This window comes from Neoarius graeffei, chromosome 5 (assembly GCF_027579695.1).
Source record: "Neoarius graeffei isolate fNeoGra1 chromosome 5, fNeoGra1.pri, whole genome shotgun sequence".
Taxonomy (NCBI): domain Eukaryota; kingdom Metazoa; phylum Chordata; class Actinopteri; order Siluriformes; family Ariidae; genus Neoarius; species Neoarius graeffei.
The window spans coordinates 25,845,944-25,868,388 of record NC_083573.1 but is presented as its reverse complement, the minus strand read 5'-3'; the positions used below and the strand labels follow the sequence as shown (position 1 = coordinate 25,868,388).

General features: G+C 43.7%; 1 protein-coding gene across 2 annotated transcripts in view; it reads left to right on the top strand.

Moving 5' to 3' along the window:
• rab13 (RAB13, member RAS oncogene family) overlaps nucleotides 1-22,445 on the top strand; it is a 67,908-nt gene that overhangs the window by 13,025 nt on the left and 32,438 nt on the right. Inside the window, exon 1 of one of the 2 annotated variants that reach the window (XM_060921440.1) lies at nucleotides 2,416-2,458. The exons of the other annotated variant lie outside the window; for it this stretch is intronic. Within the exon in view, the coding sequence (XP_060777423.1) occupies nucleotides 2,431-2,458 (28 nt within the window). The 5' untranslated portion in view covers nucleotides 2,416-2,430. Of the gene's footprint in view, nucleotides 1-2,415; nucleotides 2,459-22,445 lie in introns of those variants that run through there. 2 annotated transcript variants of the gene reach the window in all.

The window sequence follows — 22,445 nt, the reverse complement described above, 5'->3', positions numbered from 1 at the left end:
GAACGAGGTCTGGCAGTCCCTGTATGTAACCCTCAGGGTGTACGCCCAGGACCGTACCCTGGTTGACCTATGGCATGAGGACCACGAGTACATCTTTCCTGCACTAAGCATCAGACCTGCGACTGAAGAGAGGAGAGAGGGCTGCTTCTGTCCCTGAAAACACTGGTGCTGGGCAATTTCAGCTCATGCGGGAAGAAGCAGCTCTATTACAACTGCGTAAAGGTACTGAACTTCCGCTCTTTGGTTGGAGTCAGGGAGTCGAGGTGGACCCAGGTTTTTGCTCCAGAATGCACCTCTAAGGGCTGCTGGAGGATTCTGTACAAGTCGCCCATCAAGAAACAGACGGCTGACCTCCAGTGGAGGATCATACATGGAGCGATACCCGCAAACAGACACAGGGCTCACCTGGATCCCAGCACTGGGGAGGACTGTCCCTTCTGTCACCAACAAGAAACCCTAGAACAGTGTTTCCCAACCTTTCTTGAGCCACGGCACATATTTTACATTTGAAAAATCCCACAGCACACCACCAAACAAAAATATCACAAAAGTGTGTGTGTGTATGCATATATATATGCATATACACACACACACACACACACACACACACACAAAGCCAATAGGGGAGGGATACTCACCCAGGAAAATTTTGAAAAATAAGGCCTTACAAACCACTTTTCCTGCAATCTGAGCTGTAGTAGATAAATTGTTTTTTTTAAATATATTTACATGAAAATGTTTCAAATCAATAGGAGTTTGTTTGAATTCAAAATAAAATCACATTCTACATTCAACGGTATGGTTATAATTTACGATCAACAAAAATGACAAACTAAATTCACATTAAACTTAAGTTCTATTATCAAATTGTTCATATTAAATAAAATTTCTTAGGGTGACTGACCTTTTCTCCCTATGTCTTCATTAGTTGCATATGATTTCTTCAAGAAGTCTTTTGAAATATTTAAGTTTTCAAAACTGTCAGCATTAATTCAGATTTACTGACTATCATATACATGTTCAATGTATTAAATCAAACAAATGCCAAGTTTATGGGATAATGTCTACATACACTTTATACTGTTATTTATAGTTCACAGTCACTTCTCATTTTCATTTGATCATTTCGACGACAAATTCAGCTTTTTGGCCAAAGACAAAAGCTTGTCAGTCCTCTCTTTTGGAAGAACTGTTATGATTGGCTATCATGCTCTCGCCATCGATCTTTTGGCCAATTATATTGTAGATAACACGTATTCTACCACGAGACTTAGCGAGACTAAAGATAGCGAAAATGTAAACATGCAACATTGTCGTAGGAATGAATTACGCTTGAGTATACCCCAACCCCCCTCAATAAATGAAATTTAAAAAAAAATCTCAACGGATTTGGCATAATATAAAAAGGTCGATTTTTACTCAGAAAAAGCGGAAATCCTCCGAAAAGCGGAAAACTCTCATCCCTGCTATCACTATCACCACTGTCACACCCGAAGCATTCCTAATTCTATTGTTTGAATGGCAACAAGTAGATACACAGGTTAATTAGCTACCTGCTGCCATCTATTGGAAGAGTATTTAATTGTTCTGCCGGTTACTATACGTCGCTGGCATAGACGAACGAAGGCAAATTATTTGCAGTAAATAAATAATTTTCGGAACAATTAAGTGAAATTGGATAATGTCCCACGGTACACCTGATGATCTCTCACGGCACACGAATGTGCCACGGCACAGTGGTTGGGAAACACTGCCCTAGAACACTTGGTGTCTCTTTGTCCTCGGCTAGTGGGCCTATTTAAGACATTGCAAGAGTGGGTGGAACACCTAGGGGAGAAATTTTCTGTCCCTTTGTTTGTCTTTGGGCCAAAATACACAGTCAGGAAAAGACAGACTCAGGTTTTAATTATTTTTTTTAATTGGAAGCACAAAACTGGCAATCTGAAAGACCAGAAAAAATCAGATGCTGGGCCTGGGATGGACTGATGTGGTTCAGAGCCTGAAAGGTTTGGTTGCATCTCGTCTTAAGGTAGAGTATGCTTTTTACAGACTAACCAATAACCTGGACACTTTTATAGATTTGTGGGGTTTGAGACAGGTTTTATGTTCACTTGAAGAGGATGGTGCATGAACTCTCAACTTTTAATGTATAAGTGTGTGTGTCAAGAATGTTTTAACAGAAAAGGTGTTTTTATGTATTGAATTTGATGATTTTCTAGTAATGGCTTTTTTATTTTCTCCATTATTTATTGTTTTATTTCTTGTGAAAGAAAACATACACATGGAACAATGGTGTAATTAAAGGTGGCTTAAAAGTGTGTGTGTGTGTGTGTCTCTCTCTCTCTCTCACACACACACACACACACACACACACACACACACACTTTCTGTCTCTCTCTCTCTCTCTCTCTCTCTCACACACACTTGCACATGTGCAGAGTGAGTGTTGGAGTGACCTGTAAGTTGTGAGAGAAGCCTCTTTGGCTTATTCTTAATTCTCTATCTTTTGTACGTCCTTTTTATGTGTTTTGGTGGCTTGTTTGCTTTTTTTGGTTGTTATTAAACTCTACAGATGTGGTAGATTTTGTTTTTTGTTGATGTTATTTGTGTAGATTGCTCTTCTCTCCCACAGAGCCAGCAACCAGCCTGGGCTGGTAGCGTGGCTGCCGCAGGAACAATGGAGTTCAAAAGCCTGACAAGACAACATGGTGTAAAAGTTCAGTGTTCTGCAAGTGTTGAAGAGTGTAGTTTGGCTATTGGTGAAGTTGTTGGCCATGAGTATATTAAATCGGCCTTGCGCATGAATAATGCGATTGTGGTTTTTCTTGGTATGGTTGAGAAAGCTAGAGAGGTAATTGCAGCAGGTATAGTTCTGAATGACATGCTAACACCTGTTCTTCCACTTAGTTCTCCCTCCAGAAAAATTATCATCTCCAATGCCCCCCTTTTATTAGTGATAAACTGATTACTCTCAATCTACAACGGTATGGCAGGCTGGTCTCTTCTATAAGGAAGATTTCGCTGGGGTGTAAATCGCCGCTCTTGAGGCATGTTGTCTCCTTTAGGAGGCAGGTGTATATGGTGCTGGAAAATGATGATGAGGAGGACTTAGACTTAATCATGAAGTTTAAGGTAAGGGGATTTGAATATGTGGTTTTTGCTACACTGTATTGCAGTGCTTTCACTGTGATGTCGGGTCACATCGTTCACAACTGCCCGCGAAAACAATGAGGCAGCACGGATCAGCCACCTAAAGGCTCAGCTGAGCAAAATGTGCCTGATACCTCCACAGCTGGTCCCTCCGCAACTGCTTCCCCACCAGCCCCCCCCGCCGGACTCCCTGCCCGCGGGTGAGAATGCGCTGGCACACAAAGAGGAAGAGGAGTCTGAGTGTGGCACTGGCCGGTCTGAAGCCGAACTGATTGATCTCTCCACAGAGAGTCCTGGAGCCGCAGATGGCGACTCTCATCTAGCAGAGCCCGACGTTGTCAATAAAACAGTGAGTGACATGATCACTAAAGAGTTGGATGCTCTAAGTTGCACTACAACAGTTAGTGGGCATGACATTGCAGATGCTTCTGATTTATGAATGGCAGAAACGGTGCATAGGTTTAAGGTTCCGTTCAAAAGAAAAGAAGTTGAGCCTGTTGATTGCAACCCTAGTAAAACGAAGAAAGTCAGTGAGGCTTGTGTCGATCATGATAGTGATGATGGCTCGGTGTGCTCTTACATGTCAGACAGTTTGCTGGGAGACCTCAGTGCATCTGGCGGTGAAGTACCAATCCAGTATAAAGCTGAGGAAATAAGCCGCTTTTTATGTGAGACCAAAGGACCGCGTCATGTTGAGGTGGAGCATTATTTTTCTGATTGGCGTCAGTTTATCAATGATGTCGTCTGCTTGTTTAGAGAGCATGCTTTCACCGTGAAGGAGGCTGCTCGCCTTCGAAAATTTCTGACTAGGCTTCAGAAAAAAGTTTGAGAGGAGTCGTCGCCCCCCTCACCCATATAACGTTTTGATGGTGAATACACTTAATGTTGGTACTCTGAATTTTAAACGGTGCCAGAGACGCAATGAAAAGGTTGACATTGATCAATTTTATCAATCTAAAACGAATAAATGTTATGATACAGGAAACACACAGTGATCAAACCAATGAAGTAGACTGGAGGAAAGAGTGGAATGGTCAAATTTTCTTCAGTCATGGGTCCTCCGTAAGTGGGGGTGTGGCAGTTTTGTTCTCTAAGGACTCTCTTCCGCTCTCCTGTCATGTGCAGGAATTTGTGAAGGGTAGACTTTTGATGGTAAAGGCATGTTTTGAAAAAAACACCGTGTTTTTTGTTAATGTTTATGCACCAAGTTACTGATGTTAAAAGATTTGAATTTTGAACCTCTTTTGTTCATGGGGGGTGATTTTAATTGCACTGTGGATGCTAGGATGGACAGGAATCACTTAGAGCCGCATGCTCTTATCCAGTTGATTTAATGCCCATGATCTGCAAGACACATGAAGAACCATGCATCAAGGTGTCAGACAATACACCTGGTCCCACAGTAGAGGGAATTATATTTCCCTTGCTAGATTGGATAGATTTTATATTCATAAGGATCATCTCAACATTTTAAAGTCGTGCAACGTTCTTCCAACTGGTTTCTCTGATCATTGTGCAGTTACTTGTAGTGTATGTGTTAAGCCTTTTAAGCCTAGAAGTGCTTAATGGTGTTTTAATACGTCACTCTTGGAGGATAATTTTTTCAACGACACCTTTATTTTCTCTTGGGAGACCTTTAGACAAAAAAAAAAAAAATTCCCCCCCCCCCCCCCCCCCCTTTCCTTGTGCAGCTGGTGGGACTATGGGAAGGTTCAAATCAAATTATTCTGTCAACAGTACACTTACAATGTTACCAAGGAAATTATTTCATTACAAGTTTTGGAAAACGAGATTGTGGATCTTCACAACTCAATAACACTCACAGGAAACAAGGAACATGTTCAACTTTTTGAGGAGAAGAAGGAAAGACTGAAAGATTTGCTGGGTGTTAGGGCACGGGGCACTGGTGCGCTCCCATTTCAAAAAATGTCACTCTAATGGACACTCCATCTAAGGGTGTTTTTTTTTTTGTTTTTTTGTTTTTTTTTTTTAACTTTGAAAGGAGAAGTGGCCAGAGCAGGATAATGCATACTCTGAGGTCTGAAACAGGTCAAGAGCTGTCTGAGCCTGCACAGATACGCAGTTATGCATGATTTGTTTTATGCAAAGTTGTATGACAGCGAGTTGTTGCTTGACGACTCACTATTCAGTGCATTTCTTAACCACCTGCCCAGAGTGCCTGAGGAGTGCTACTCTGAAACTGATAAGGTTCTGACACTTTGAGATTGAACAGGCCCTCATGAACATGGAAAACGGGAAAGCTCCTGGAGTTGATGGGTTGCCAGTTGATTTTTACAAGGTCTTTTGGTCATGTATTGGAGAGAAGAAGAAACCTTTGTCACATGCACACTTCAAGCACAGTGAAATTCATCCTCTGCATTTAACCCATCTGAAGCAGTGAACACCCACACACCCAGAGACATGGGGAGAACATGCAAACTCCACACAGAAAGGCCCTGGGTTCGAACCTAGAACCTTCTTGCTGTGAGGCGACCGTGCTAACCACTACACCACCATGCCACCCTAGGAGAGGATCTCCTAGCAGTGCTCCATGAAAGTCTGGAGGAAGGACGTCGTCCCCTTAGCTGGTGCAGGGCAGTTATTACACTTTTGCCTAAGAAGGGCAACTTACAAGACATAAGCAACTGGTGCCCTGTATCGCTGTTATGTTCTGACATGATCTTAGCCAAGTCTCAGGCTACGAGGCTGAAAAAAGTGATCGGTCAAGTAGTGCACCCCAATCAGTTCTACTGTATACCTGGCTGGTCAATTTTCGATAATATAGCTGTTGTCCAAGATCTGCTCACTGTGTCAAGAAATATAGGCTTTAATTTGGGGCTGATCTCCTTAGATCAACAGAAAGCTTTCGACTGGGTTGAACATGAGCATCTATGGGCCACCCTAAACTCCTTTGGGCTCAGCCCTAGGTTCGTGGCAATGGTCAGAGCTATTTACTGTGACCTTGAAAGTCAGTGCGTTTACATGCACATAGAGAAAATCGAATTTCTGCCGTTGCTCGACTGAAATCGAAGTTCTAAATGACATGGAAACACCTTAGCTAGGCTGAAATCGAACCGAACTTGATTTCTCGTAATCGAGCTACACGACCTAGATTATGCGATTGTAGCCGAGCTACTTAGTGCATGTAAACCCTATTGAGCTACGTAGTCGAGCTACTTACTTCAGCACTGCCCCTTCCGGAAGTGACGAGTGACGAGACCACAAGCGGGAAACACAACAGCCTCGGTCGGCATGACAACGAATCATGACAACGGCATGAATCTTTTCTTTTTGTGGCATTGTTTGCACTGTTAAAATTTAGCTCACTTACTGTATCACCAAATACATCTGTACAACTGTTGCATAGCTGTGAATTGTGTACATAAACAAGTCATTGTATTTGTGTGTGTGTAATATATATACGTGTGTGTATGTATGTCCAACATCTGAAGAATGTCAATAAAAACAAAACAGTTGAACTTTTTGTGTGTTTATTAAGACATAAGTTAAATTGTAAGCAAAAAAATATATATTTTTGTAAGCAAAAAATGGACTTTAGAAAAATATACAATTGTGCAAAATAAGTTGTCTTACAAAACAGTGGTCTGCGCAGGACAGTTTGTAGCCATACAGTCTGTTAGAGCAAGCCTAACAGCTTGAGCACGGAACTTGTGAGCACGGAACTTGTGAACACGGAACTGCCAGTGTTGCCAGATTGGGCGGTTTTAAGTGCATTTTGGCGGATTTGAACATGTTTTGGGCTGGAAAACGTCAGCAGTATCTGGCAACACTGCCTTTGTTTATACTCTTGAATAGCTCTTCTTCATGACGACAACCGTAAGTGTACCAACACGATGGGGCGTGTAGCGCCACCTGTGGCTCGGGTGCACAATGTACCTCACACAATAGCTCGATTTCCTTGTGTGCATGTAGGATTGGATTTCTCTGGCACCCCTGCTGGGACCCTTAGCTCGATTACCGACAGTAGCTCGATTTGGATGTGCATGTAAACGCACTGAGTGTTTTAAAAGTCAATGGAGGCCTGAGTGCCCCTTTCAAGGTTAAAAGGGGGGGGGTCAGACAGGGATGTCCACTGTCTGGAATGTTGTACTCTATTGCTATTGAACCACTGTTGCATAGACTTCGGTCTGACTTTGGGGGGGGGGATTTCTTTGCCTTTCTGTCATGATTGCTTGTATTTGTCTGCTTATGCTGATGTAACTGTGTTTGTTCATGATGGGAATGATGGGAATATGTTAAACACTGTGAATGGTTTTTATTTTCTGTCCTCTGCCAAAGTTAATTGGGGGAAAAAGCAAAGCTTTTTGGGTTGGTGAATGGGAAGACAGATGCACTGGCTTGCTGGGAGGGTTGCTTTGGAGGAAAGATGGTTTTAAATGTGTGTCTTTCTGGGTGAGGATATTTTTGCGCAGAAGAACTGGGAGGGGATTCTGGAAAAGATGAAGGGTTGTTTGGGTAAATGGAGGTGGCTGCTCCCTCAATTATCTTATAGGGGACGTGCTCTTATAATAAATAATCTTGTGGCATCATCTTTGTGGCACAAACTTGCTTGTATTGAACCTCCGGTTGGACTACTTGAGAGCATTCAAAAAGAAATCGTGAAATTACTTCTGGGACAAACTACACTGGGTCCCTCAAGCGGTACTTTTCCTATCTAAAGACGATGGAGGACAAGGTCTCATCAATCTGGTTTGCAGAAAGGACACCTACCATCTACAGTTCATTCAGCGACTGCTTACAGCTACGGACACTCTGGCCTGGAGACCACTGGCTCATTGCATCTTGCGTGGAGTCTGTAACCTGGGCCTGGACGTTGCTCTTTTTCACATGGATGCAAAGAAACTTGTTTATGATGGACTGACACCCTTTTACAAAAGCCTTTTTAGGGCCTGGGAACTGTTTAATCATCAGTGGGCAGAAGGGCTATCTTCTGCCTACTGGTTGCTTGAAGATCCTATTGTGTTTGGTTCACGTTTTGACGTGTCCGGTAATGACTTGCCTGGCCTCACAGCTTTGCTGTGTGCAAAAAGAGCCTTGCAATTACAGCAAATTGTCGTTAGGGCTGGCTGCGATTTACAAAATGCCCAGGCAGTAGCCTCTTTCTTGGGTGTAAGGTCTGAGAGATATGTGGAGAAATTTCTTGACAAGCTTACTGGGGTCTTAAGCTGCCAGGAGAAAAGACTTCTGGAAGAGTGTGGTGAGAGTAACACTCAATGCAGTGACGAAGGTGCTCTGCCAAATATTTGTCTCTCACCCGTTTTGAAAGAATGTGGTCATGCTAGTCCCCTGTTAATTTTCAGGGAATCTGACCGAATGCTTTTATACTCAGTTACTGGGAAGGCTATGTACAAAAACCTGGTAAAGGTGTTGAATAAGGATGCTTTGAAAGGGAGAATGTCCACTATGTGGACGGATAAGCTCGGTATTGATGATCAGATTAAGCCTGTGGGGAGAGTTTTTTATATAAGCCTCCACTAAGAGAACTGATGATCTTCAGTGGAGGATCTTGCATGGTGCTATTGCTGTAAATGCCATGCTGTCTGTGTTGAATCCTGCAGTGAGTGATGCGTGTCCCTTCTGTGCCGAAAGGGAGACGCTTTTTCACTGTTTTATGGACTGTTGCAGGCTTTCTTTATTTTGTTTTAAGTCTTTTTCTTCTTTTGGCATTGTTTTCACCAAACATGGTTTTATTCTTGTGTTTTTTTTGTTTTGTTTTTTAATAATCAAAAGCAAAAATCAAAGTGTGAACTTATTAATTTCATTGTTGGTCAGGCCAAACTTGCTATTTACCTCAGCAGAAAAAACAAGGTGCAGTAAAAGGCTGGAGATGATGTCGCTGTTTTTAAGAATTTAGTCAAGTCAAGAATAACCATTGATTTTTACAAAGCAATGGAGGATTTCAAAGAGAAATGGTGTTGTGTTGGTACTCTTTGCTCTGTGACAGATGATGAACTTTATTTTGCTTCTTTTTTGAATGAGTGTTTTTGGTCTCAGTTGTTGTACAATAAAGCCACTTTATAAAATTCTCACTCTCACACACTTTCTCTCTCACTCTCTCTGCACTGCATGCTGGGAGTTTGCTGGTGGAAGGTGTGGTGAGCGTTGGCTGAGAGCTTGCGATTTTTCCTATCTAAACTTTTTTTTCTTGTTTTTTTCTTGTGCTATTTAATTTCTGAGTATCTTGTAGTTATTGGTAGTGTGGTTTAGTAGGGTTTTTTTGTGTGTTTGTTGGCTCTTTTGGCGGGGATGGTGTCCTCCGGGATGCTGCCTCTGTCCTTGAAGCATGGAGTAAGGGCGGTGCTGCCACAACCTACGGTTCTGATAGAGCAGGTGTTGCTCGCGGTCGGAACACAGATAGGTTATGGAAACATCGTGTGTGGCTCCTGCATGCATAAAGCAGTGGTGGTGTTTTTGAAGGATCAGGAGCTTGTTAATCAGCTCATAGAGAGTAATATATATATTGCCTGCGACCCTGTAGAACAGGATAAAGCGGCTAGAGATTATATAAAATTTTATTTATTTATTTATTAATGATGAGTTTATACAAGTTTCCCTGCTGGTGGTGCCTTCTGTCCGGGTAACCGTGTCCGGAGTCCCTCCATTTATTCCCAACGAAGCGCTGGAGCAAGAATTGAAGCGCTTCAGGAAATTCGCAAGCGGATTCCGGACAGTAAATTTGGGCTGTAAAAGCGACAAACTAAAACACGTTCAGTCTCTACGGAGACAAGTGTTTGTTTCTGGACTCCTCGACTCAAAAACTGGAAGTTTCCTTCTGTGTTAAACATGAAGGGTTTTACATGGTTTATGCAAGTTTGGGGAGCATGAAATGCTTTGAGTGTGGGGATGTGGGACACAAGTGGGTTGCGTGTCCTCACAGACCGCGAGTAGCAGAGCCGGCTGCTGCCGCTGGAACTGTCAGTGAGGAAAGGGGAAGGAACGGGACTGATAGCGGGGTGACTGTGGAGACTGACAGTGGGGAGGGAGGCAGCGGGGTGGTTGATGGTAGGGAAGTGAACAGCGGTGAAACTGTTGTGACTGACGGTGGGGAGGGGGGCAGTAGAGTGACTGATGTGACCGACAGCGGGGAGGTGAACAGTGGTTGGCTAACGCCATCTGAATCTGCTCCACCCACTCAGGTTGAGTCCGGAAGCTCCGCGCCTGGAGCTACGGATACCGGAAGTAGTGTTTCAGCGGAGTTGATGGAGGCTGAACAGAGCAGGGTGGAGCTGGGAAAGGTCGGTGGGGGGGTCTGAGCAAAACGTGGAGTCTCCGGTCTTACAGGAGGCTGTCAGACCCAACAGTGAGACAGAAGAGGTGACGAAGCTGGACCACTGTTATGGTGACAATGTGACTGACATGGACTGTGACTGTTTCTATAACGGACAGCATTTCTCAAAGTGAGGACCTCTATTCACTCAAGGAAATTAATAGTTTTTTGGATGAAACCTTTGGGGAAAAAAAAGCAAATGTTAAAGATTATTTTTCCAACGTTGAAAAGTTTATTAGCTCAGTTACCACACTTCACTTCAAAGAGTTGTTGGAATGGATTTATTAGATGGAAAGAAACGTTATCGGTTGAAAAAGCACGTCACTGGTCTGAGGAAAGGGTTAAGAGTCTAAAAGTAGAATGATTAAGAAAATGAAACTTAAGTTTTTAATGACTGCACAGTACTGGGTGTTTTTATCTCTACTGGTTCTTTCCATCAGTCTCTTTACATTTCTGTCTCTCATCTTTCAATATGTAGGGGTTAAGAGTCACTTCTTTAAATATAAATGGGGAAGAGATGAACAAAAATTTTATATTATCTGAAGTAATTAGACAAAAAAAACCCTGCATATTATTTTTATTACAGGAAACGCATAGTGATGAGTCGAATAAAATAGCTTGGGATTTATGGTGGAATGGACAATATGTTCTTAGTCATGGGACAAATTTTAGTGCAGGAGTTGCGATTTTATTCTCTCCTGTTTTAGATATAAGCATCGTGTCCAGTACAGAGTTGGTGAAAGGTAGCGTTCTTATGGTAAAGGTTAAAATACAGGATTTTACTCTTAGTTTTATTAATGTTTATGCACCAAACCAAGGCTCTGAACGTGAGTTGTTTAATTTATTAAAAGAGAAATTAAGTTTTAATGATCCAGGGGAGTGTGTTTTAATGGGGGGGGGGGGGAGACTGGAACTGCTGCACAGACTTTACACTAGACAGGACTGGAGAGGAACCACATATTCACTCCTCGTCCATTTTATCTCACTTTTTAAAGAGAACTGATCTGGTTGATGTGTGGAGGATGAAGCACTCTTCAGTCCGACAATACACACAGGTGAAAATATCTGATGGTAGAGTCTGTGCAGCAAGGTTGGACAGATTTTATATTTCTGCACCTTTTACTTCAAGACTTAGTGATTGCCAAATCTCCCCTGTTGTTTTTACAGATCATCACCTAGTTTTAATGGAGCTTTTTTTTTTATCTCCCACGGAAAAACCAAAGTCCTTTTGGCGTTTTAATGTTAAGTTTATTGCATGGTCTTAATTTTTGTAAAAATTTTAAATTATTTTGGATCTATTGGAGATCCAAGAAGGAAACTTTTCCTTCACTCATTAAGTGGTGGGAGGTAGGAAAGGACCAAATTAGTGTGTTTTGCCAACAGTATTCCTCTAATTCCACACCTAAAATCCAGAGAACTGTCCAGAAACTGGAAGAGGAAATAAGAGACTTGGGGGGATGTCTTTACGTCACAAGCTGATCAACAAAAAAAAAAATGATGGGCTAATTTTTAAAAGGCAGGAACTTAACTCCCTTCTGCAGGACAGAGCTAAAGGAGCACTAGTCCGAGCACGTTTTACTAGACTCCAGGACATGGATGCACCAACTTCTTTCTTTTTTAATTTGGAGAAATCTGCTGTTCAGAGGAAACAAATGGTCTGTCTTCATTGTTCTGATGGAAACATCACTACAGACCCAGTTGAGATGAGGAAGCTCCGAGTGGAGTTTTATACAGATTTATTCGGCGCAGGCAGCTGTGACATGGACTGTGCTGCAGAGCTTCTGCAGGGGCTTCCTTAACTGAGCTTAGAAGACCAGAACACTCTGAACGCAGAAATCGTTTTAGATGAGCTGACTGCTGCGGTGTCCCAGATGGCACCAGGCAAGGCTCCAGGACTAGATGGCCTTCCTTTGGACTTTTTTAAACACTTCTGGATGATACTGGGATGGGACCTTTTGGCCGTTTTTAAAGTGTTTTTTTTTTTTGTTTTTTTTTTAATAAAAGGGAGCCTTCTGGCTTCCCGTAGGCAAGCAGTTCTTTCACTGCTGCCCAAGAAGGGAAACCTAGCTCTTTTAAAGAACTTGGAGACCTGTAGCTCTTTTATGTATGGACTATAAGATCCTTTCCAAGGTTTTATCAAATATAGATTTAAAACAATATATTGAATTATTTATTGGTGCAGATCAGTCTTATTGTATTCTGGACAGGTCGATGTATGATGATTTATTTTTAATAAGAGATGTATTTGATATTTGTAAATTGTATAATATTAATGTTGGTATTTTATCCATTGATCAAAAAAAGGCGTTTGATCGTGTGGATCATGGTTTTCTCTTTTCCACCCTGCAGGCTTTTCAAATTGGGGGGAGCTTTTTTATCTTGGGTCAAACTATTGTACAATGAAGCCTGCTGTTTAGTAAAGGTGGGGGGAGGGTTGAGCTGCCCTGTACCAGTTAAAAGAGGGATCAGACAGGGCTGCCCCATCTCAGGCCAGCTTTACAGTATTGTCATTGAACCTCTTCTGTGTAGGCTGAGGAGCAGGTTACAGGGCCTGGGTCTCCCTGAGCTGGCTCAGAACCGCACTGTGGCTGTCTCAGCTTATGTAGATGATAATGTTTTTATACAAAATCAGAGATATACAGTATACAAGAACTTAGAGAGCCTGACGGTGTATGAAAAGGCCTCCTCCGCTAAAGTTAACTGGGACAAATGTGAAGCTTGCCTAATCGGTCAGTGGAGCCTAGGAGATGTCCCTGAGCTACCCGGGAAACTTAAGTGGGGGAAAAAAGAAGCATCAAAGTTCTGGGAGTGTACTTAGGGGGACAGGACTTCCAAAAACAGAACTGGGAGGGAGTGCTGGAGAAGGTGAGCGCTAAGTTGTCTAAATGGAAATGGTTGCTTCCCCAGCTGTCCTACTGGGGTAGAGTTCTGATAGCCAATAACCTGGTCGGCCCTTCCCTTTGGCATAGACTGATCATCTTGGTGCCACCACCAGGCCTCATGAGGGACATACAGCAGCTTCTGGTGAACAACAACTGGTCAGGTCAGCATTGGCTGAGGGCACCAGTTCTTTATCTCCATGTGGCTGAGGGAGGACATGGCCTCATGGACATTTCTTCGAGAATTGCTGCCTTCAGACTGCAGATGGTGCAGAGGCTACTCTATGGCTGCGGTTATTGCTGGCTGGCATCAGCTCAGCTGCTCCTGAGGAAGGCTGTCTGGCTAAGACTGGATAAACTGCTGTTTCTTCTAAGGACCTCTGAAGTTGACCTGGCTGGAATAACGCCTTTCTGCAACTCAGTGCTTGATGCGTGGAAGACGTTCAAGACCACACGGACCTCAGACCTGGTCTGTGGATCTTTTGAGGAGCTGCTGTTACACAATGACTTTACATCTTGCATACTTTCCTCCACATCACTCCGCGCCAAGTTTGTTGAGGCTGGCATTGCCAAACTGGGCCACCTCATAAGAACATCTCCGGAGAATCTTGGTGGAGTCAGCGGCATCAGGTCTTCCAGGGTGCTGAAGAAGATAGTGGATGAGGTCTAGCAGTCCCTGTCTGTACCACTCAGGGTGTATGCTCAGGACCGTACCCTGGTTGACCTATGGCGCGAGGACCATGAGTGCATCTTTCCTGCACTAAGCGTCAGACCTGCGACTGAAGATGGTGAGAGGAGAGGGGGCTGCTTCTGTCTCTGAAAACACCAGTGCTGGGTAACTTCAGTTCATGTGGGAAGAAGCAGCTTTATTATAGCTATGTAAAGATACTGAACTTCCGCTCTTTAGTCAAAGTCAGGGAGTCGAGGTGGACCCAGGTTTTTGCTCCAGAATGCACCCCAAGGGCTGCTGGAGGACTCTATATAAGCCGCCCATTGAGAAACTGACGGCTGACCTCCAGTGGAGGGTCATACATGGAGCGATGGCCACAAACGGACACAGGGCTCACCTGGATCCCAGCACTGGGGAGGACTGTCCCTTCTGTCACCAACAAGAAACCCTAGAACACTTGGTGTCTCTTTGTCCTCGGCTAGTGGGCCTATTTAAGACACTGCAGGAGTGGGTGGAACACCTAGGGGAGAAGTTTTCCGTCACTTTGTTTGTCTTTGGGCCGAAATACACAGTCAGGAAAAGACAGACTCGGTTTTAATTAATTTTTTCATTGGAACCGCAAAACTAGCAATCTGGAAGACCAGAAAGAATCAGGTGGTGGGCCTGGGATGGACTGATGTGGTTCAGAGCCTGAAAGGTTTGGTTGCATCTTGTCTTAAGGTAGAGTATGCTTTTTACAGACTAACCAATAACCTGGACACTTTTATAGATTTGTGAGGTTTTAGACAGGTTTTATGTTCACTTGAAGAGGATGGTGCACTAACTCTCAACTTTTAATGTACAAGAGTGTTTTAACAGAGAAGATGTTTTTGAGCAATTCCAGCGTTATGGACGTGACACTTGAACTCAAAATGCCAACAAATGACCCAGTGCATGTTTTATTGTCTCCCAGTATTTAAACAGGTGTTGCATATTTTAAGGCTGTACCATACTGGAGAAGTGATAGAACAAGAACAAATCCTATAGTACATCTCGGACATGCCAGAAAATGCCAATAAAAGATGCGTTATGGATGTGACAGAAAAAGTATCACTTTTCTTGGGTGACTGTACATTTTTATCAAACTCTGTGAAATTGTAAACCTAATGTCGAAATGGAGATATCCATTTGATAGAGGGGTCCAAGGTGAATATTAAAAAAATCTTTGTTTAAAATATTTTGTATTTCATGCAGAGTTTCGGAAGGAAAAGTCAGCGTTATGGATGTGACGAAATTCCGTTATGGATGTGACGCGTATGAAATAGACATGGCATATGTTTAGAAAATCAGCAATTTAACCACCATAACCCTTTGAAAAACTCTCTAAATATCAGCTAAAACTATCAAAGTTCTTAAATAATATTTAGGATGGCTATTGTTTTGCTGTTTTGTGGATTTTAGCATACATTTCTGTGGCTTGTGGCAATAATATAGAATTGTACATGATCAAAGTTGATTTTAGCTTGGGTTTTACATTATAAGAAAGAAAGACTGACATATTAAGGCGAAGGGAACGATTCTTGTGACAAATTGGTTCAACTTATTCACATCTATAAAATACAGGCCTAGGTGATATCTTTGGGAGTGGTTTTGATGAATTACATGTTGCTTTATTTTTGCATGGTGAGGTTGACATTTACATGGAATTGCCCTTTTATGTACTGAATTTGATGATTTTCTAGCAATGACTTGTATAGCTACCTTTTCATTTCCTCCATTATTTATTGTTTTACTTCTTGTGAAAGAAAACATACACATGGAACAGTGGCATAATTAAAGGTGTTTTAAAAAGTCTCTCACACGCACGCACTCTCTCTTACTCACACACTCGCGTGCTCTCCTCTCTCTCTCACTCACACACACACAAGGACAGATTTATTTTTTGGTACCACTGCCAATACAATAGTCTATACATGTTTTGTTTTTTTTTTTCAGTTGAACATAATGGTTTTTTTTTGGTGTCCGTTATGTTCCTCTTTCTCAAACTCTATCATAAGTCTTTTTTTTTTCTTTCCCCAATAAAGCTGACATTGACAATACAACCCAACATCCTATTCATTTCATCTCTCTGCAGCTAGCAGGGAAAATATTTATGTGGAATATATTTGAGCTATCCGAACAAAAGATGACATGAGGTGCGGCACAGTGGTGTAGTGGTTAGCAGTGTCCCCTCACAGCAAGCAGGTTCTGGATTTGAGGCCAGTGGCTGACGAGGGCCTTTTTGTGTGGAGTTTGCATGTTCTCCCCGTGTCTGCATGGGTTTCCTCTGGGTGCTCCGTTTTCCCCCACAGTCCAAAGACATGTGGTTAGGCTAAGTGGCTACTCTAAATTGTGTGACTGTGTGTGAATTGGTGAGAGGAGAAAACCTCTATAATAATCCAGTACAAGGTAATGGGAAACCACTACTGTCATCCTTCCCTAGAAACTTTGATGGTTGAAGCCATCAGAGCAGACCTGCCATCAGGCAGAACACTAAAGAAGAAGGTGGTTATCTTACTCTATCTTAAGTCTTTTTATTTATTCTTTCCCCAACAAAGCTGACATGTGAATACAACCCAATATCCTATTCATTTAATCTCTCTGCAGCTATATGTTGAATATATTTGAGCTAACCGGACAAAAGATGGCATGGCAATGAAAAGATATTCTTTCATTAAAGTATTCGTTTTTGCTATACACTCACTCACTCATCCTCTTGCACGTGGTGCGTAGAGCCAACTAAGTTCACTAGGCTTCGCCATCTGCAGTGCCTGGGGAAGCGAGATGTTAAGGTTCCTCAGATTGCATGCCACAACATCCATCCAACGGGTGCGAGGGGGGGCCCCCCCTTGGCTGCTGCCATCCTGCCTGTTTGGGATTAAAATCCAATATGGCTCGGGTGGGGTGCTCGGATGGGAGGCGTAGGATATGTCCATACCAACGTACCCATTGCATTGCTGCTAGGCATGAAGCAGGAGGTTGTTTAGTCAACTCATGAAGTTCCTTGTTGCTCACATGTTCGGGCCATCGAATACCGGTGATCCTCCTTAGGGCTCTACTATCAAAGCCGTCGAGTCGGGCTGCCAAAGTGTTGTTTAACGGCCAGGTTTCAGAGCCGTACAGGAGGACCGATACGACAAGAGTTGTAAGTGCGTTGTTTAGTCCGTTGTGTAATGTGGCGGTGACACCAGAGTGGTTTCCACAGGGACTGTGGAACAGCTGAAGCTTGATCGTGTCTTTGATTTCGAATTTTAGGTCACCAGTCTTGGAGATTATTGATCCGAGATACTTGAATGAAAAAACAAAGTTAACTATGCAAAGGTTGAGGACAAGAGGTTCAGAGTCGGGGCCTTCGCTAATGTGCATAAGTTCTGTTTTACTCCAGTTGATGCTGAGGCAGAATTTCTTGGCCTCTTCGTCATACACCGTGAGGGCTTCTTGGAGTCGATCCAAATCGTCAGCGAGCAAGGTGTTGTTGTCTGCATACTCAAGATCCGCTAGGTCATTAAGTAGTCAATGACACAATTAAAAAGATCCGGTGCAGCCACGCGGCCCTGATGAACTCCGCTGTTGATGGTGAACCACTCTGATTCCTTGCCATTCACTCTGACGCACCTCTCCGCAGAGTTGTACATCTGCTGAAAGAGGGTGATTATCTTCTGTGGTACTCCAAGCAGTCTCAGGATCTTTCAGAGGAAAGTGTGGTCCACTGTATTGAATGCAGCTCGGAGATCTATAAAAGCAATATAGAGATGCCGGTTCTTTCTGAACTCGCATGCCTTCTCAATGGCTAGGCGAAGTGCAGAAATGTGGGCGATGATGGAGCGGTTCGGCATAAAGCCTGCTTGTTGTGGGCGCCGTCTGCTCCTGATGGCTGGGATGGCTCTTGTGAGTAGGATACGGGTGAACAGCTTGCCCGGGCTGGAGAGTAAAGTAACGCCCCTGTGATTGCTGCATACCAGCTGGTCTCCCTTCCTTTTCCAGAATGGTAAGATGATATCCCGTCTCCAGTCATCAGGGAGCTTTTGTAGGATCCACATGTGGTTTATTATCTGAGTGAGCCACTGGGTCATATGGTCGCCTCCAGCCTTCAGCATCTCGGCTGTGATGTTGCAGATGCCAGGGGCCTTCCTGTTCTTCAGTTTCCTCAGAGCGGCCTTCACCTCATCTGGGGTAACGGGAGTAGTGGGGCAATTGGGGTTTGTGGCATCAGTCACATTGGCAGCCTCGGCCAGTGTGGGATCCTCAGGAACTGGAGGATGGTTTAACAGCTGGCTAAAGTGTTCCTTCCAGTGGTTAATACAGTCAGCTTCTGTGGAGATAATGTTACCGGCATTGTCTTTGATAAGGAAGCTGCATCGTCGAGGGCCAGCCTTGGCTTGGCAAAGAAGACTGTAGATTTGCTTTTGGTCATTCCTCTCTGCCACAGCTTCTAGCTTAGCCACTTGTTCGATCCAGTACTTCTCGCGGTCCCGACAGATAGCTGTGTTGCGAACTCCATTGAGATGGCGATACTCAGTCTTGTCCCCACGAAGGCGCGCAGCTCAGCAGCGGTCGAGAATGTCAAGGGTCTCTTGTGAGATCCATGGTTGTTTGGAGGAGGGTCTGTTCCTGCCTATTATTTCCTCAGCTGCTTTGTAGGCTTAAGGTTTGAAGTGCTGCCAGTCCGACGTTGCATCCGAAGCTAGGGCGCTGTATCAGTTGGTGATGGCACATTTGTAGGTTTCTTGGATCATTGGGTCCTTGAGTCGAGAGGAGTCAAGACGTACTTGCCTTTTGATGGATGGGTCAACCTTAAGCTTGAGCCTCATGTGGGCCATCAACAGCCTGTAGTCTGTGTTGCCAAGTTGGGTACCTCTGTAGGCTTGGCAGTTAGTGATGAATGACTTCCAGTGGCTTGAGATGAGGATATGGTTGATGGCTTTTCTGGTTCTTCCATCAGGGCTGTACCAGGTCCAGGGATGGATCCTCTTGCGAGGGAACCACGTGTCAGCAATGCAGAGATTTGTGGCTCTGCAGAGCTCCAGTAGGCGGCTGCCATTGTTGTTGGCTGAATCCACAGATATGGAGCCAATCACAGCCTGCTGATAGATGTTCTGGGAGTTGGCTGACAGGGTGGGATTAGCACCGGTGAGGACTAGGGTAATGTCATATGGCGGAGCATCTTGGATAGCTTCCTGTAGCTGGTCATAGAATGTGTCCTTGTCTGTATCCTGGGTAGGGCTGGTTGATGTGGAGAAAAAAAAAATCTCGATATATTTTTGCTATATCTCGATATATGATCTATATCTTGATATCTATGCAGGAAAAACAACCCCCAAAAAACAGACACACCAAATTCAGCAAGGTGTTTTTTTTGTTTGTTTTTTTTTGTTTGTTTTTTTAAATTGAAGTGCAAACAGGTAGGCAGCCAAGTGCCTAGAGGTAGACAGGTACTAGTAACAAAGTGCTTGTGCACCATTTTTAACATGAATTATCAAACCAAGGAAGTAGTATATTGCCTTATTTTAATTACAAACACAAAACCTGAGGGTAGGCAGTTCTTATAAAGTGTGTCTTAAACATTTAAGATAACAAAAAAAAACCTCATTTCATAAATAATAATTTGACTTATAGAAATAATACATATTGCCTTCCTTTTCCTTAAAAGCAAAACTCAAACTCATCTCACTGCATTAACCCTTTTGTAGTAGTCAGTAACAAATACATAGCCAAAAACTGTACCTGTTGTGTAACATTTTTACATTTGAAGATTTTGCTCAACGACGGCAATGGGTGCCATGTCCTTTGCTATGTGAAATGCAACCGACTCCATTATGCTGGCCCACCTTGTGCTCGTTTTTTCGTATGGTACACCCCGGGGTAAAGCAGTGTGGAGTGTTGTCTGCTGTGGAGTCTTGGTAGAGGTGGTGGGTTTGGGCGCGACCCGCAGCCTGGCACACTCCTCGTACAAAAGTTTGTGGCGTACCTGTAAATGGTTGAACAGGTTCGTGGTGCTCGACACTTTGGTTGCCACCAATTTCTTGCATTCCCGGCAGGAGACCTCTTTCTGTTGTTCGTCCGACGGTTTAAAACCAAAATATCTCCATATAATGGAGCCATTTGTCCTTTTTTTTTTTGGTACGAGTTCTGCTGCCTCCGGGCTTTCTGTGGGCGCCGCCATGTTGAATGAGTTAACACGCCGCCTACACGTGAGGGGAGGGGGTACAAACGCAAGAAGGAGGCGGGGCGGGCAGCACCATAGCACAGTGAAGGAAATTAAGCACAGTGGCGAAATCATATTAATTTAGAGCATTATCTCGATATATACGATATGCCAAAATCTTTTTCGTGTTCATAAAACATATCGATATATCGATAATCTCGATATATCGCCCACCCCTAATCCTGGCTGGCCTCTGTTGGTGCATAGGCGACAATGACAGTCATTTTCCCATGTTTGTGAAGGAGGCGAGCTGTTAGCAGTCTGGGATGCCCAAACATCAGCTCCCGGTCCATCCACCTTGTCGTGGCGTGACAGCCCGAATGCACCGATTTCCTGGTCCTGGTAGGTGCAACAGTCCTATTCTGTAACCTCGAATGAGGGGGTGGAGATTGGATAGTCGCAAAAGGATGGACCACCAGCATGTCAGTTATGCTGAGAGGTGGCAGCCCCGCCAGCTGACTACACCAGCGTCGGGCCTACTACCCGTTTTATGGTGGTATCTAAATCTTGTATTGACGCCAACTAGAAGAAACTGGACTGACCTCTCTCGGAACTGACCAATGTGTGTTGCCGATAAACAAGTACTGAATTTCCGTAACAAGGTCCGTATTGCAACCTGGAATGTACAAACACTTCTTCATACAGGATATGCAACACTTTTGTCAAACGAACTGTCCAAATATGATCTAAGCCTAGCTGGCATCTGCGAAGCCCGATGGCCCAGATCTGGAGAGTCCATTGTTGGAGACCACACCGTCATATGGAGTAGGCCAGAGGATAGAAGTGGACTCTATGGAGTAGCCCTAGCCATTCCCTCACGTCTAAGAGGATCACTCATCAGCTATACACTGAAGACTTTTGATTTTGAGATCACAATGAGATGATTCTTGTTTGCCCTGTAAGATTGATTAAACAATTAATAGCTCTGAAATATCTACTCTTGGTTTGAGCCCCGAATTCCACCTCTGAACATGACTGAAGATTTGTTGTTAAAAAAGGACAAACCAACATGAAGGCCACAGAGCTGTCTATGGGAGAAAAGCAAACCATTTTGAAGCTGAGAAATGAGGGAAAATCAATTGCAGCCATTAAGTCAAGTTTCGAGTCAAGTTTATTTGTATAACGCTTTTAACAATAAATATTGTCGCAAAGCAGCTTTACAGAATTTGAACGACTTAAAACACGAGCTAATTTTATCCTTGATCTGTCCCCAGTGAGCAAGCCTGTGGTGACGTTGGCAAGGAAAAACTCCCTCAGACGACATGAGGAAGAAACCTCGAGAGGAACCAGACTCAAAAGGGAACCTATCCTCATTTGGGCAATAACAGACAGCATGACTATAATATTAACAGTTTTAACATGAAGTCAGTTTTGTTGATGTTATAAACTCTTCATTGCTGGAAACTTGAGTACAAAACTGTTCATGACAACTGCAGTCCTCAAGTTAGCAAGTCAACTGTAGTCCTCAGCCATAAAAGCATTACTGTAAATGTCCAGAGCGTCCTCCAAATGTGACTTTCAACTGTCCTCATGGGGCCATCCTCCACAGGAGCGATGGTTGGAGTCTCATCGCAGACACAGGGCACCAGGATGGATCAAGCAGGTCTGAGGAGCAGAAGAGGTCAGCATCTCGATCCCAAGACCAACATGTAATTCAGCGGGACAGATTTGGGGAGAGAGGGAGAGAAAATACAGGTTGTTAGGTATGCCCAATGTCGCCTGAATAAGTAGGAACAGTATACATATTGCACTGAGTACAAGCAGGGACTCCGGCAACTAACTATGACAGCACAACTAAAAGGGGAGAGCCAGAAGGTAACACAGGCATGAGGGAGCCCCAGGACATAAAGCAGCCAGCCACTACACCGTCAACAAACTCGAGTGAGCAAGCGAGTGGGGACTGACAGCATCCATACATCCCAGTTTACCAAAACACTATGTCTGAGGACCCTCCAGATCTACTCCTTTACCTCATAAACGCCATAAACAAAAGGCTTGGCTAAACCGATGTTTTCAGCCTAGACTTAAACACTGAGACTGTGTCTGATTCCCGAACACTACTTGGAAGGCTGTTCCAGAACTGTGGGGCTTTGTAGAAAAGGCTCTGCCCCCTGATGTAGCCTTCACTATACGAGGTACCAGCAGATAGCCTGCACCTTTTGATCTAAGTAGGCATGGTGGGTCATAGAGGACCAGAAGTTCACTCCGGTACTGTGGTGCGAGACCATTCAGTGC